Here is a 14652-nt window from a genome sequence, read left to right on the forward strand (position 1 = left end):
ACCTTGGCGTTGGAGCTCCTGTCGGCAGGCAGCCAGCCTGTCAATCAGGCTGGCTGCCAGACGCAAAACCTGGAAAGAACTTTAATCACCATCAATGACATCGCGATCACGTCGAAAAAGATACGTTATTTTTTAAATTCGGTTTTGCCACGTGCGCCTTCACCCCCCACCCCCCCCCTCCCCCCGCCCTGCTGCCAACCCGCCACCATTTCAGAATTGAGCTGCATGTGTCTAACTCACTGGCCAGATCCAAATCACTTCTATTGTTCTGTAAAACGCTTAGCACATTACAATAAAGTGTGAATTACGGCTAATACATTAATTAACAGTTCATTAAATTCATCCATTGTGCAATTATAAGCCATTGCATCGGTCTAAAGTTAATATTATACTTTACTGAACACTTCTTCAATTTATTAAATAGTGCAAACACACAACACCCATTGGAACAGGAGTAGGCCATTCAGCCCTTCTGGCCTGCTCCGTCATTTGGTTAGATCATGGCTGATCTGCACCTCAACTCCACTTTCCCGCTTTTGCTCCATGTCCCTTACCTAACAAAAATCTATCTTTCAATCTGCAATCTAGGACATAGAGCAAATACAAAGTTCCCAAATCAAAATTGCTGGCATATAAGAAACAAGACTATTGCAGTACAATACAAAATCATAAATCATGCAGCTGACAGCTGTAACTCTGAGGACTCTGAGGCACATGGCAACAGGAGGCACTTGGCACAGTGAGTGGGAGCAGCAGGCAGTTGGCAGCAGTAACAAGAGGCGCTCTGCAATGGGGGTGAGAGATAGTCAGCAGCAAGAGTGGGCTGTAAATCTTTCAATAAGAACAAGGCACCACAAAGTACCCAATAAGGTAAGAACCAGAACAGCATACTTAACTGTTCTGACTCACTTTAACCCCTTGTTATCCTGTTACTGCTATGCTTTATGTTTTAAAGCCGCTGAATAGGAACAAATGTGGAACACCTGCGGATGCGACATTTAAAGCTCCATTCTAGGATTATTATAAATGGAGATAAAAAGCTGTGGATAGTAGATATTGAATATACATCCAAGACTGCTTCCTAGATTAGTAGAGGAAGTGGATGCTGCCTGACTTGCTGAGTGGATCCAGCATTTTCTGGTTTTATTAAAGCAAGGAAACGTTGCCTGATTTAGTTCTGGGAATTGAAATGGGGCAAATGACTGATATGAAAGTAGGAGAACAATTGGAAATTAGTGACTCCAACAGAGTTAGGTTCTATGTGAAACTAGAAATGGATAATGAACAGTCAAAAAGAAGGGTGCTGGACTGGAAAATGCAAAGCTTAGTGAGATTAGAAGGGATCTGGCCCAAGTTAATGGGCAGAAAAGTGCAAACATCACTGGATCAGCAGTGGGCAATCTTTAGATATGAGATAGATAGAGTACAAGGAGCACAAAATGTTGTCACATCCATTATGCTCAAATGCCGTAACCCAGCTAAAAGCATAGGCAAGCTCCTAGGCTTTTGCTAGTACTGCTCTTGGACAGTTGACTGAAAGGTGGTACCCGCTGACTAAAAATGTCGTTCTCCCTTTTTTTTGTGACACTTTTTTCTGTGATTTAATACCCCCTTCTCCAACTGTCCCCAAGGAGTATGGCCTAGCTGCTATTTGGTGCATCCCTTGATAGTTCATAAGAACATCAGGAGTAGGGCATATGGCCCCTCGAGCCTTCTCACCATTCAGTAAGATCATAGCTAATCTTCAACCTCAACTCCACTTTCCTGCCCTATGCCCATATCCCTTGATTCCCTTAGTATCCAAAAATCTATCGATCTCAGTCTTGTATATACTCAACAACTGAGCATCCACAGCCCTCTGGGGTAGAGAATGCCAAAGATTCACAATCGTCTGAGTGAAGAAATTTCTCCTTATCTCGGTCTTAAATGGCCGACCCCATATCCTGAGACTATGCCTCCTAGTTCTAGACTCTCCAGCCGGGGGAAACAGCCTCTCAGCATCTACCCTGTCAAGCCCTCTCAGAATTTTATACATTTCAATGAGATCACCTTTCATTCTTCTAAACTCCAGAGAATATAGGCCCATTCTACTCAATTTCTCCTCATAGGACAACCCTCTCATCCCAGGAATCCATCTAGTGAACCTTCATTGCACCCCCTCTAAGACATGTTCAGCTGATGTCAGAGACATGCTGTGTTGGAGAATCATAAATGCGAAACAACATCCCAGTTAAAGTACGGTATATTTGTACACCAATGTGCTGTGCTTCTCTACCTTGAAAAATTGTTATTAAGGAGAATAAGCTGGTGGCAAACCATTGATGCGTCCCAAAGGAGAATAACCTTTTGTATTAATTATTGCTAAGCTTAGCTGAAGTTTATTCTGATCCTATCATCTTTTAATTAAGGAAGTATTTCATTGTATGGAGGTTCTGTAATATTCTCAAACCCATAACTTCAGACAATTAATTTTTGATCTATTTCAATATTTGAATTTCAGGACAGTATTACTTATGTGCTTTGTCCCATTGAATTTCTGGCAGTTCTTAAAAGGGCAATGGCATCTCAATTTGGAATTTTCAGTCAGACTTGGTTTGATTCCATTAATACTTGCAGACATGATGTAATGACATCTTTATTCACACACGCTCTCAAACAAGGTTGGGCAGCTCGAAGGTGTACCGAAGCCATTGTCTTTGGTCCCCACCACAAACTCCGTTCCCTAGCCACTGTCTCTCGCCCTCTCCCTGGCCGCTGCCTGAGGCGGAACCAGACAGTTCGCAACCGTGGAGTCCTATTTGACCCTGGGATGAGCTTCCAACCACTTAACTGCTCCATCATCAGGTCATCTGCTGCTGAAACCCTCATCCGTGCCTTTGTTAGCTCTGGGCTTGACTATTCCAATGATCTACTGGTTAGCCTCCCATATTCCGCCCTCCATAAACTTGAGCTCATCCAAAACTCTGCTACTTGTATCCTAACTCGTCAAGTCCCGTTCACCCATCATCCCTGTGCTTGCTGACCTACATTGGCTCCCGGTCCGGGAATGCCTCGATTTTTAAAATTCTCATCCTTGTTTTCAAATCCCTCCATGGCCTCGCCCCTCCCTATCTCCGTAATCTCCTCCAGCCCTACAATCCTACGAGATCTCTGCACTCCTCCAATTCTTGCCTCTTGTGCATCCCCGATTTTAATCGCTCCACCATTGGCAGCCGTGCCTTCAGCTGCCTAGGCCCTGGGATCAAGCCAGCTGGGGCTTAAGCTCTGGAATTCCCTCCCTAAACGTCTCCGCCACTTTACTTCCCCTTAAGACGCTCCTTAAAACCTACCTCTTTGACCAAGCTTTTGGTCACCTGTCCTTACGTGGCTTGGTGTTAAATTTTGTTTGCTAACACTCCTGTGAAGTGCCGTGGGACATTTTGCCATGTTAAAGGTGTTGTATAAATGCAAGTTGTTGTTGTTGTAGTAGTAGTATGCATGCTGTGCCATAGACTGATGGGGCAAGAATTTAAGACTTTGATTTACGTATAATGGTTTTCCATTCTTAATTGTGTCAATGTGGGAAAGTGCAGAGGAGAAGCCAGACATTTCTCCACAGAGGGAGGGAAAGGGAAATGTGAGGGAGAGTTATCTCTGGGCTGCTCATTTTCAGCGTTTAGAGCAGCATAAAAAGATTTGTGGGATCAAGCCAGCTGGGGCTTAAATTCCTGTCTACGATAATTTTAATAATAAATATGAGTAATTTCACCCAATTTTCCTCTTTTTTGGTTGAAATTGCTGAAAACTGAAATTTCAGTCTCCTGATTCCCCATTGGGCCATGGGTGAAGCATGACATGACTAGAACAGAAAATATGAAAGGGAGGAAATACCCTCTTTTTAAAAAAAAAAGTCAAAAGTTCACACCAATTTTGTGTAATGTTGAGATTTCTTAAATCGTGGACAGTAATCCTGTGCAATATCTTGAATTGGCCTTGTGAATCATTCAGATTCAAGTGTCAATTATTCCATGTTGGTTACTGCTGGTTTCTATGATATAATTTCTATTACTATTACTAGATAATTTGATAGGCTTTGATTGCACCATTTGCAACTTCAATTAATTGGGGATATGGTTTAAAACTTTCAGAAAATTGAATTCATTTATTTGGTTTGTGAACTGCTTAACTGGTTCCTATCCATGAAGTATTTTCTGATCTAAAAATAAAAATGATTCCTTCTTCGCAAATCATATTGCGAGTTTGCAGAATATTTATAGAAACTGCCTTTAGTAGATCAGGAAAAAGAACCTCAATGGGACATTTAGGGCCCTAGTGACAGAAGTCTTGAACTGAAAGAAGCAGAAACTATCATCCTGGTCTGTGGTACTTTTCCTTAAGCTGGTCGAAGTACATCCATTTGCTGTTCAGTAAAGCCTACAATAATTTGGATTCAATTTCCACCCATAATTTTAAATGGGTAGTTAAGTTGCCCATTTTATTTAGAGGGCTATGTCCTGCAGATGAGTAGGTCATATGGCATTCATTGATTAGGAGTGCTTTGGTCTTTCCACATTTAATCTTGTGCCCTGTTATGTAAGAGAATTCCTATTCTAATTCACGTAACTAAGCGACAGTAGTATCTTAATGGGTGACGGTGAGGAGAAGAAAGCATGCTCAACATTAAAAAGCTGTTATTATGAACCCCAGAATGATCAATACATTTGAAAACAAAGTAACCCTACTTAAACTGGTATTTGTTGTAGATCTCGTCTTGATTGCAGATTCAGTTTAATTAATGCAAAAGTATCCCAATGTTGTTTTGCCCTTAATGCTATGGAACTATATTGTAATTGTCTTTGTTACACCTACTTTTATCCCCTATTTTTGTTCTCCTCATTTCTCACCTTTTTTTCATCTTTGGAATGCTACTTTCCTCCAAGCAACGTCACTCCAGCCCAGAGAATGACCAGCCTCTATAACCTCTGTCCATACTGTTCGACTTAGTCATACTTATTGAAGTAAGTTGTTGGTTTATCTTTTACAGAAAAATTTAACACCTATGTGACCTTGAAGGTTCAGAATGTAAAGAGTACGACCATTGCAGTGCGGGGGAGCCAACCATGCTGGGAGCAGGATTTCATGTTGTAAGTTTGAAATATGAAAACCAGATAATAGAATATGAGACGTTGATCCCCAGAGGCATGTTGGGGGCATGTGCAGCATGGCAATGATGGTATGAGTTTCAATGTACAATACCATGCAAATTAAAACGAGAATATAAAAGACAATCTTGTTAAAAGCAAGATGTAATATAACATTGCGCTCTCTGTGATTAAAAATAACATTGTCATTACTGATTAGACATGCAGGGATGATTTCTACTGTTTCTTATGTGTAATGTCATTGTAAAAGTAGTGTGATGACTCCTCTTTGCAATTTTGAGTGAAATTGTAAACTTATTTCAAAAAAATCAAGCCAGGTAACCCATATTCCAAAATAATTATTTGTAGATAACTATTTGCCAAGCAATACTGTCAATTGAATTTTTGTCAAAGCAAGTTGATCTTGTGATGAAAGTTATCGTATACACCTTTTACACAGTTGACGTTTACAGGGAAATGACCACCTGCCTGGACTGAATGGCTTTGCAAGTTTTCAGCTCCTACGCAGTGACATTGAAATAAAAAATAAATTTAAAGCCTATTCCTGCAGTTAGGTAAATCTTAGATGAGATTTTATGCATCAAAGCTCATGAGGCACTGCTGATGAGTACACTCATTGGTAACCTTTGTAGCTCAACAATACTAAGAGGATTAGTTATTCAAAGTACTAAATGAGTACTTTGCATCTGTCTTTACCAAGAAGAAGATGCTACCACAGTCTCAGTAAAGGAAGATATAGTTGAGATACTGGATGGGCTAAACATTGATAAAGAGGTACTTGAAAGGCTAGCTGTACCTAAAGTAGATAAGTCACTCGGTCCGGATGGGATGCATCCTAGGTTGCTGAGGGAAGTAAGGGTGGAAATTGCGGAAGTACTGGCCATAATCTTCCAAATATTCGTAGATACGGGGGTGGTGCCAGAGGACTGGAGAATTGCATATATTACACCCTTGTTCAAAAAAGGGTGTAAGGATAAACCCAGCAACTATAGGTCAGTAAGTTTAACCTCAGTGGTGGGAAACTTTTAGAAACGATAAACCGGGACAGAATTAACAGTCACTTGGACGAGGGTGGATTGATTTAGGGAAAGCCAGCATGGATTTGTTAAAGGCAAATCGTGTTTAACTAACCTGATAGAGTTTTTTGATGAAGTAACAGAGAGGGTAGATGAGGGCAACGTAGTTGATGTGGTGTATATGGACTTTCAAAAGGTGTTTGATGAAGTGCCGCACAGTAGGCTTATCATCAAGATTGTGGCCCATGGAATAAAGAGGGCAGTAGCAACAGGGATACTGAAACGGCTAAGGGACAGGAAACAGAGAGTAGTGGTGAATGGTTGTTTTTCGGACTGGAGGGAGGTGTACATTGGTGTTCCCCAGGGGTCAGTGCTGGGACCACTGCTTTTCTTGATATATATCAATGACTTGGACTTGGGTGTACAGGGCACAATTTCAAAATTTGCAGATGACACAAAACTTGGAAGGGCAGTAAACAGTGTGGAGGATAGTGATAGACTTCAAGAGGATATAGTCAGGCTAGTGGCATGGGCGGACACATAGCAGATGAAATTTAATGCAGAAAAATGCAAAGTGATACATTTTGGAAGAACGAGCAGAGGCAATATAAACTAGAGGACACAACTCTAAAAGGGGCACAGGAACAGAGATCTGAGGTTATATGTTCACAAATCGTTGAAGGTGGCAGGGCAGGTTGAGAAAGTGGTTAAAAAAGCATACGGGATCCTGGGCTTTATAAATAGAGGCATAGAGTACAAAAGTATGGAAGTTACGATGAACCTTTATAAAACACTGGTTCAGCCACAACTGGAGTATTGTGTCCAGTTCTGGGCACCGCACTTCATGAAAGATGTGAAGGCCTTAGAAAGGGTGCAGAAGAGATTTACTAGAATGATTCCAGGGATGAGGGACTTTAATTATGTAGATAGACTGGAGAAGCTGAGGTTGTTCTCCTTCGAACAGAGACGGTTGCGAGGAGATTTGATAGAGGTATTCAAAATCATGAAGGGTCTAGACAGAGTAGATAGAGAGAAACTAAACCCATTGGCGGAAGGGTCAAGGACCAGGGGACATAGATTTAAGGTGATTGGCAAAAGAACCAAAGGTGACATGAGGAAAAACTTTTTTACACAGCGAGTGGTTAGGATCTGGAATGCACTGCCCGAGAGGGTGGTGGAGGCAGATTCAATCATGGTCTTCAAAAGGGAACTGGATAAGTACTCGAAAGGAAAAATTTGCAGGGCTACAGGGAAAGGGCGGGGGAGTGGGACGAGCTGGATTGCTCTTGCATAGATGGGCCGAATGGCCTCCTTCGGTGCTGTAACCTTTCTATGATTCTATAAGTGTTGTGCTTGACATGCAAGCGTATATGATGATTTATTTATTGATATAAATCCCATACTAGCACAGTATAGGCTGCATATTCAGGTAATTATACCAAAAGTAAGGATATATTACTACTCTGAATAGTATAAAAGCTCTGCCTTTTCTTAAGCAGGGTGTTTAATCTATTTTGTCTTATCTATGCAGCCATTTTGGTTGGTAGGGTGCTGAGTCATTGTTATTTTTTTTACACACGTTCTCTCCACTTCCTGTTTCTATTGGAATCTTATTGCTTTTGGTGACAAAAAATAACTAATTGCCGCGTCCATAAGCGTGAAAGATGGCCATGCAGTTCATCATGTCTCTGATAGTGCTTTGCTAGAACACTCCAAAACGAATCTCGCTAACCCGTACTCTCCGCATGGCCATATATTTATCCTATTTTCCCTTAGAAGGAGCAATGGTCTCTCCCTGTAGCAAAGCATTCCGAGCTCCAACAATCCGCTGTGGTAAGAAATTTCTCCTAACCTCTTTCATGGCTTGCTTAGTGATTATTTTAAATTGATGGTCCCTTATCAGTGATTCCCCAACCAGTAGAAAGTCTTTTCCCATTCACTCTATCAAAACTCTTCATAATTTTAAAAGCTTCTATTAAATTTCCTCTTGGCTTTCTCTGCTCCAGTGGAAATAACCCCAATATCTCAAGTCTGTCCTCATAACTATAGCTTCCCATCTCTGGCATCATTCTGGTGAATCTATGCTGACTGCACTCTATGGTTTTAATGTTCTTTCTATAATGGAGCAGCCAAAATAGCAGACATTACTCCAACTGTGGCCTAACCAATGTTTTGTACAAATTTATCATTACTTCTTCACTCTCCTACGCTATGGCCCTATTTATAAAACCCAAAATGCTGTTGGCTTTTTTTATAGCTTGATCTGCCTGCACTTGTACTTTCAGGGAATTATGTATTTGAACCCCTAGATTTCTGTGTGCATCCACACCCTTCAGCATCTTTCCATTGAGTGTATACTCCCATTCCTTGTTTTGCATCCTAAAATGTATTACCTCACACTTATCCACATTAAATTGCAGTTTCCACACATTCTGCTAACTTGCCTATACATTCCTGAAGTCTTTATATTCCTCCTCCTCATTTGCCTACCTCTTTACTTGTGCTTCATCAGCAAAATTTGAGATTGTGTTCCCTATGCCCAAATCCAAATCATCCATCTATCTATCGATCTTTCGGTCGATCAAAAGTGGACCTCGCACTGACCTGTGGGGTACATAACTTCCAACCTGTCCCCAATCCAAGCAGCATTTTCCTTTGTTTCTTCCCCATCAAATAACTTAGTATGTGTACTACTACATTTCCTCTTACACCATATGCCGGAATTTTTCTAACTAGGTTCATGTGAGACAACATGTCCACAACTGACATTAGACCAACAGGTTTACAGTTACCCAATTTTATCTTTTCCTCCCCTCGAACAAAAGTTATTGGCTACATTCCGGTCCTATTAAGATATTTAAGGAGAATTAAAAAATTGTGACCAGAGTCTGCTAGTTTTTTTTTATTTGTTCATGGGATGTGGGCGTCACTGGCGAGGCCGGCATTTATTGCCCATCCCTAATTGCCCTTGAGAAGGTGGTGGTGAGCCGCCTTGTTGAACTGCTGCAGTCCGTGTGGTGAAGGTTCTCCTACAGTGCTGTTAGGAAGGGAGTTCCAGGATTTTGACCCAGCGACTATGAAGGAACAGCGATATATTTCCAAGTCGGGATGGTGTGTGACTTGGAGGGGAACGTGCAGGTGGTGTTGTTCCCATGTGCCTGCTGCTCTTGTCCTTCTAGTTGGTAGAGGTTGCGGGTTGGGGAGGTGCTGTCAAAGAAGCTTTGGTACACACTGCAGCCACTGTGCGCCGGTGGTGAAGGGAGTGAATGTTTAGGGTGGTGGATGGGGTGCCAATCAAGCGGGCTGCTTTGTCCTGGATGGTGTTGAGCATCTTGTGTTGTTGGAGCTGCACTCATCCAGGCAAGTGGAGAGTATTCCATCACACTCCTGACTTGTGCCTTGTGGATGGTGGAAAGGCTTTGGGGAGTCGGGAGGTGAGTCACTCGCTGCAGAATACCCAGCCTCTGACCTGCTCTTGTAGCCACAGTATTTATATGGCTGGTCCAGTTAAGTTTCTGGTCAATGGTGACCCCCAGGATGTTGATGGTGGGGGATTTGGCGATGGTAATGTCGTTGAATGTCAAGGGGAGATGGTTAGACTCTCTTTTGTTGGAGATGGTCATTGCCTGGCACTTGTCTGGCACGAATGTTACTTGCCACTTCTGAGCCCAAGCGTGGATGTTGTCGAGGTCTTGCTGCATGCGGGCTTAGACTGCTTCATTATTTGAGGGGTTGCGAATGGAACTGAACACTGTGCAATCATCAGCGAACATCCCCATTTTTGACCTTATGATGGATGGAAGGTCATTGATGAAGCAGCTGAAGATGGTTGGGCCTAAGACACTCCCCTGAGGAGCTCCTGCAGCAATGCCCTGGGGCTGAGATGATTGGCCTCCAACAACCACTACCATCTTCCTTTGTGCTAGGTATGACTCCAGCCACTGGAGAGTTTTCCCCCTGATTCCCATTGACTTCAATTTTACTAGGGCTCCTTGGTGCCACACTCGGTCAAATACTGCCTTGATGTTAAGGGCAGTCACACTCACCTCACCTCTGGAATTCAGCTCTTTTGTCCATGTTTGGACCAAGGCTGTAATGAGGTCTGGAGCCGAGTGGTCCTGGCAGAACCCAAACTGAGCATCGGTAAGCAGGTTATTGGTGAGTAAGTCCCGCTTGATAGCACTGTCGACGACACCTTCCACCACTTTGCTGATGATTGAGAGTAGACTGATGGGGAGGTAATTGGCCGGATTGGATTTGTCCTGCTTTTTGTGGACAGCACATACCTGAGCAATTTTCCACATTGTTGGGTAGATGCCAGTGTTGTAGCTGGTATCTCTCTGTCTTCTTTCAACAGTCTGGGGCCGTGTAATCATGGCCAGGTGACTTGTCCACTGAGTTCTGCTAATTTTCTTTTAGAAACAATTCCTTTTGTACAGTTATCCCTAACAGTTGTTCCATGTCCTACATTCTTGCTTCCACCATCATTTGTTGCATCTTTTAAAAGGTTACAAGGCTATTTTTATTACGTTATGTTATGTACGTGACATTCACCGCATCTCATTGTAACACACATATGCACATATTTGGCTCCCAATAAGTGTTGCAATGAGGATAAAATGTACTTGTTATTTTCAGATGGGCAAGCATCTGTTCATATGTTGGATAGTCATATCACTACGTCTGGAGGGAATGTGCTCTCAATCATTTACATAGCTAATGCAGTTTGCAGATTAGTTGAGCTGATAGTGGATTTACCTCTGAAATAATCTATTGTGCATTCATAGTGAGATAAAAGTTTGCATTCTGCATGGGAGATGAAGCTAAAGCAATCCGGTCTTTGGAATCCTGTTGAAAGCTTATTTTGAACTATTGCAGCTTGTTTTATATTTTAGGATGAAATGGTGATGGATGCTAGCATTAGGAATAGTCCACACCCATCTGTTCTTTTTTTGCCTGAGTGCTTAGAATATGTGATGGATGATGCCGTTAACTTCCCGAAGTCAATATTTAAGGGCTCTTATACAGGTAAAATACTGCAGTAGTAAGCAGGGCTATTCATACTTACTAATAATGAATTCCTTCCAATTATTGATTAGGAGTCTAAGTTACAGTTTGAAAGTCATTGATAAAGTTTTACAAAGAGTACACATAATGCACCCTTGTGGCATGTAAGAAAATGATTTGGGTTCAAAATTTTTTGAATTACTTATGAAGACTACAATGATAATTATGCAATTTAAACAGTTCAATAAAGGATCCTGTTATGTCTTAAACTGATACTTAAACAAAAGGCTCCTGAAGAAATATAGGATCAAATGCCCACTGAGTAATGAAGGTTATATCACAAATCTCAACAAGGATGTCTGGCAAAGGATAGAGTGAAACTTGGATGTAGCCCAAGGCTAAATAATCAGTAGATAGCAGCTTGAAATGTATATCAGCATGGCATCACTCACAGAAGGAAGGATCACCTTCACTTTATTCTCCATATAGTATGGATCAGAACCCATATGTAACTTCCCCTCTTGCTCTCTATTTTTACTCTACTCGGATATTCACCATCTTACTTTTATTTCAACTTTTTTTAACCACAATGTCAAAAGGGATGGAGGAAGGATTTGGTATATGGAGGAAACCATTTAGAAATTGAATATCTCTGATTTGTACATGATTGATGAAAATTAAATGCCTCTTGTGCAGAAGCGTGTTCCTTTGGCTGCAGAAAGGCATTCATTTTCATTAATATTATCTGGTATAAGGCTCCAGCTCACCATTTTCCTTACCGTGTAGCATGATTTAGCTATATGGTTTATATTAGGTTCATTGTTAGCCCACATTTATCTGTCTTGATCTGCATGTACTTGATGATTGTAATGATAATATATTTATGTCATTGATGGTGTGGTGTGGCAAGGATAGATTACACAGTTAAGCATAGGGTTCAATTTTGGAACAGTCACCCAGTTTTGAGTAGACCACTGAAACCAATTGTCTGTGGTTTTTATGTAGAGTTAGCATTTTAGACCCTGTATCTGCATGTTTGCCTTATAATAAATGAAAGGTGCAAATGGGGATGAAACCAAGGATGAGCACAAGATAGTTAATACACTAAATGATTATTTCTTGCAAGTATACATAAGGAAAGACATGAGCAACATGTCCTTCCCAAATTGCAATAGCCAAAGTAGAATTATTGAAGGCCTCAGTTATGAATGAAACTGGAGAAATGAGTTTTTCAGCCCAGAAAGGAGGCAACTGAGATGTGACCTTGTAGAGATATGTGAGATTTAAAAGTTGTAGAAAAGGTAGATTCAGAAACTTTCTTCAAACTAAACTATGAGAGGTGGGACAAGAGGACATGGAATCAAATTTAAAATTGATGTTGGGAGGTTTTCTCCCCCCATACAGATTGATGGACAAAAGGAATAGACTTGTGAGTAGAGAATAGGTGAAAACACTTGCGAATAGTGTGTAGAGGTGAAAACCCTGGAATGCTTAAGAAACAATTGGCTGCTGTGATGGGGGGCCTGCAGGAGCTTTCTGTAGCTAAAATGGGCCAAATGGCCTTGTTCATCTATATTTATTTTGTGACCTTGTTATAATGCCAAGTGGAAGAGATTTGTGTTATGGTGCCAGGGCCCCTCATAGCTACAAGTTATGACATTTTGTCAATCATGCTTTATTTACAATATTTGCTCAGCTGGAGCTTCAAACTTAGCTCCACCTGAGTCATTGCAGTCTTCCATTTACATGAGATGAAAAATCCATATGCGAGCACCCTTGGTGTTTGAAGTTTATGAAAATGTTTAAAAGATCAATCTTTTGTTCAAACTTTGACACCATTTTGTTTTCTATAAATTTATACAATTGATCATTAATGCTTGAGACAACAACAATTTGCATTTATAGCACTTTTAACAGAAAAATATGCTAAAGCATTTCATAGAGGTGTAAGGAAGAAGTGCACATTGAGTCAAACGAGGAGTGATTAGGAGGGTTGGCTAAAAACTCTGTCAAACTGCTGGCTTTTAAGATGGAGGGGGGAGGTGGGGAGGGGAAGCAGATGGGTTTAGGGAATTAATTCCAGAGCATGGGGTCTAGGTGGCTGAAGGCACAGTCGCTGACAGCGGGGTGAAGGAAGAGTTGAATGCACAAGAGGCCGGAGTCCGAGGAACAGAGAGTTCAGGGAAGACTGGAGGAGGTTAGAGAGCGATAGGAAGGGGTGAGGCCATGGAGAGTTTTTTTTAATTTGAAGCATCCTGTGGGTTTTGTCTGAGTATGTTTGATTGGCAGCTCTATTTGAATTTAAGAGAAGCATATTTAAATTTCCTTTGTCTCAGTCAAATTTTGGAAGTATCTGGCCTGTCTTGTTCCATTTGAGCAGACTGTATGAAGCTATCAGAGAAATAGATAGGTCTGAAAGATTATATGAATGGCTAGCAGTCAAGTCCTACGTAAGGATAATATGTAGTTCCAATTGATATTGAAGTTTAGTGCAGCAGATACAACCGTTTATTTTCTATCTTCCGAGGAGGGATAGTTTTGCCTTTACCTACATTACAACAGTACTTCAAAAAGTCCTTCATTGGCTGTAAAGTACTTTGGATCATAAAAGGCGCTATATAAATGCAAGTCTGTCTTACTTTTACCTATTGTAAATCTACAGTGTGTTATTGGTATTGTTTATATTTATATTTACCCATTTACTAGTTATAGACCGCCAAGCAGCTTTATTAACCTAACCTTCTGGTCAGAAAAGTAAAAGCCCATGGGATCCAAGGGAAAGTGCCAAGTTGGATCCAAAATTGGCTCAGTGGCAGGAAGCAAAAGGTAATGGCTGACAGGTGCTTTTGTGACTGGAAGCCTGTTTCTAGTGGGGTTCTACAGGACTCAGTACTAGGTCCCTTGCTTTTTGTCGTATATATCAATGATTTAGACTTAAATGTAGGGGGCATGATTAAGAAGTTTGCAGATGATACAAAAGTTGGCTGTGTGGTTGATAGTGAGGAGGAAAGCGGTAGACTGCAGGAAGATATCAATGGACTGGTCAGGTGGGCAGAAAAGTGGCAAATGGAATTCAATCCGGAGAAGTGTGAGGTAGTAATGCATTTGTTGAGGGCAAACAAGGCAAGGGAATACACAATAAATGGTAGGATACTGAGAAGTGTAGAGGAACAGAGGGACCTTGGAATGCATGTCCACAGATCCCTGAAGCTAGCAGGACAGGAAGATAAGGTGGTTAAGAAGGCATACGGGATACTTTCCTTTATTAGCCGAGGCATAGAATATAAGAGCAGGGAGGTTATGTTAGAACTGTATAAAATACTAGTTAGGCCACAGCTAGAGTACTGCGTACAGTTCTGGTCACCACGTTACAGGGAAGATGTGATTGCACTAGAGAGGTTACAGAGTAGATTTACGAGGATGTTACCAGGACTGGAGAAGAGCTGGAAAGTGGGATTAGGCTGAATAGCTCTTTTTCGGCCAGCACA

At 41.4% G+C, this 14652-nt stretch overlaps 1 protein-coding gene across 1 annotated transcript in view; it reads left to right on the forward strand.

Moving 5' to 3' along the window:
* The window catches only part of unc13a (unc-13 homolog A (C. elegans)), a 340969-nt gene that overhangs the window by 33126 nt on the left and 293191 nt on the right, over positions 1-14652 (forward strand). Inside the window, exon 3 of the mRNA XM_067968623.1 lies at positions 5024-5123. Within this exon, the coding sequence (XP_067824724.1) occupies positions 5024-5123 (100 nt within the window). The remainder of the gene's footprint in view (positions 1-5023; positions 5124-14652) is intronic.

This window comes from Heptranchias perlo, chromosome 29, assembly GCF_035084215.1.
Source record: "Heptranchias perlo isolate sHepPer1 chromosome 29, sHepPer1.hap1, whole genome shotgun sequence".
Lineage (NCBI taxonomy): Eukaryota > Metazoa > Chordata > Chondrichthyes > Hexanchiformes > Hexanchidae > Heptranchias > Heptranchias perlo.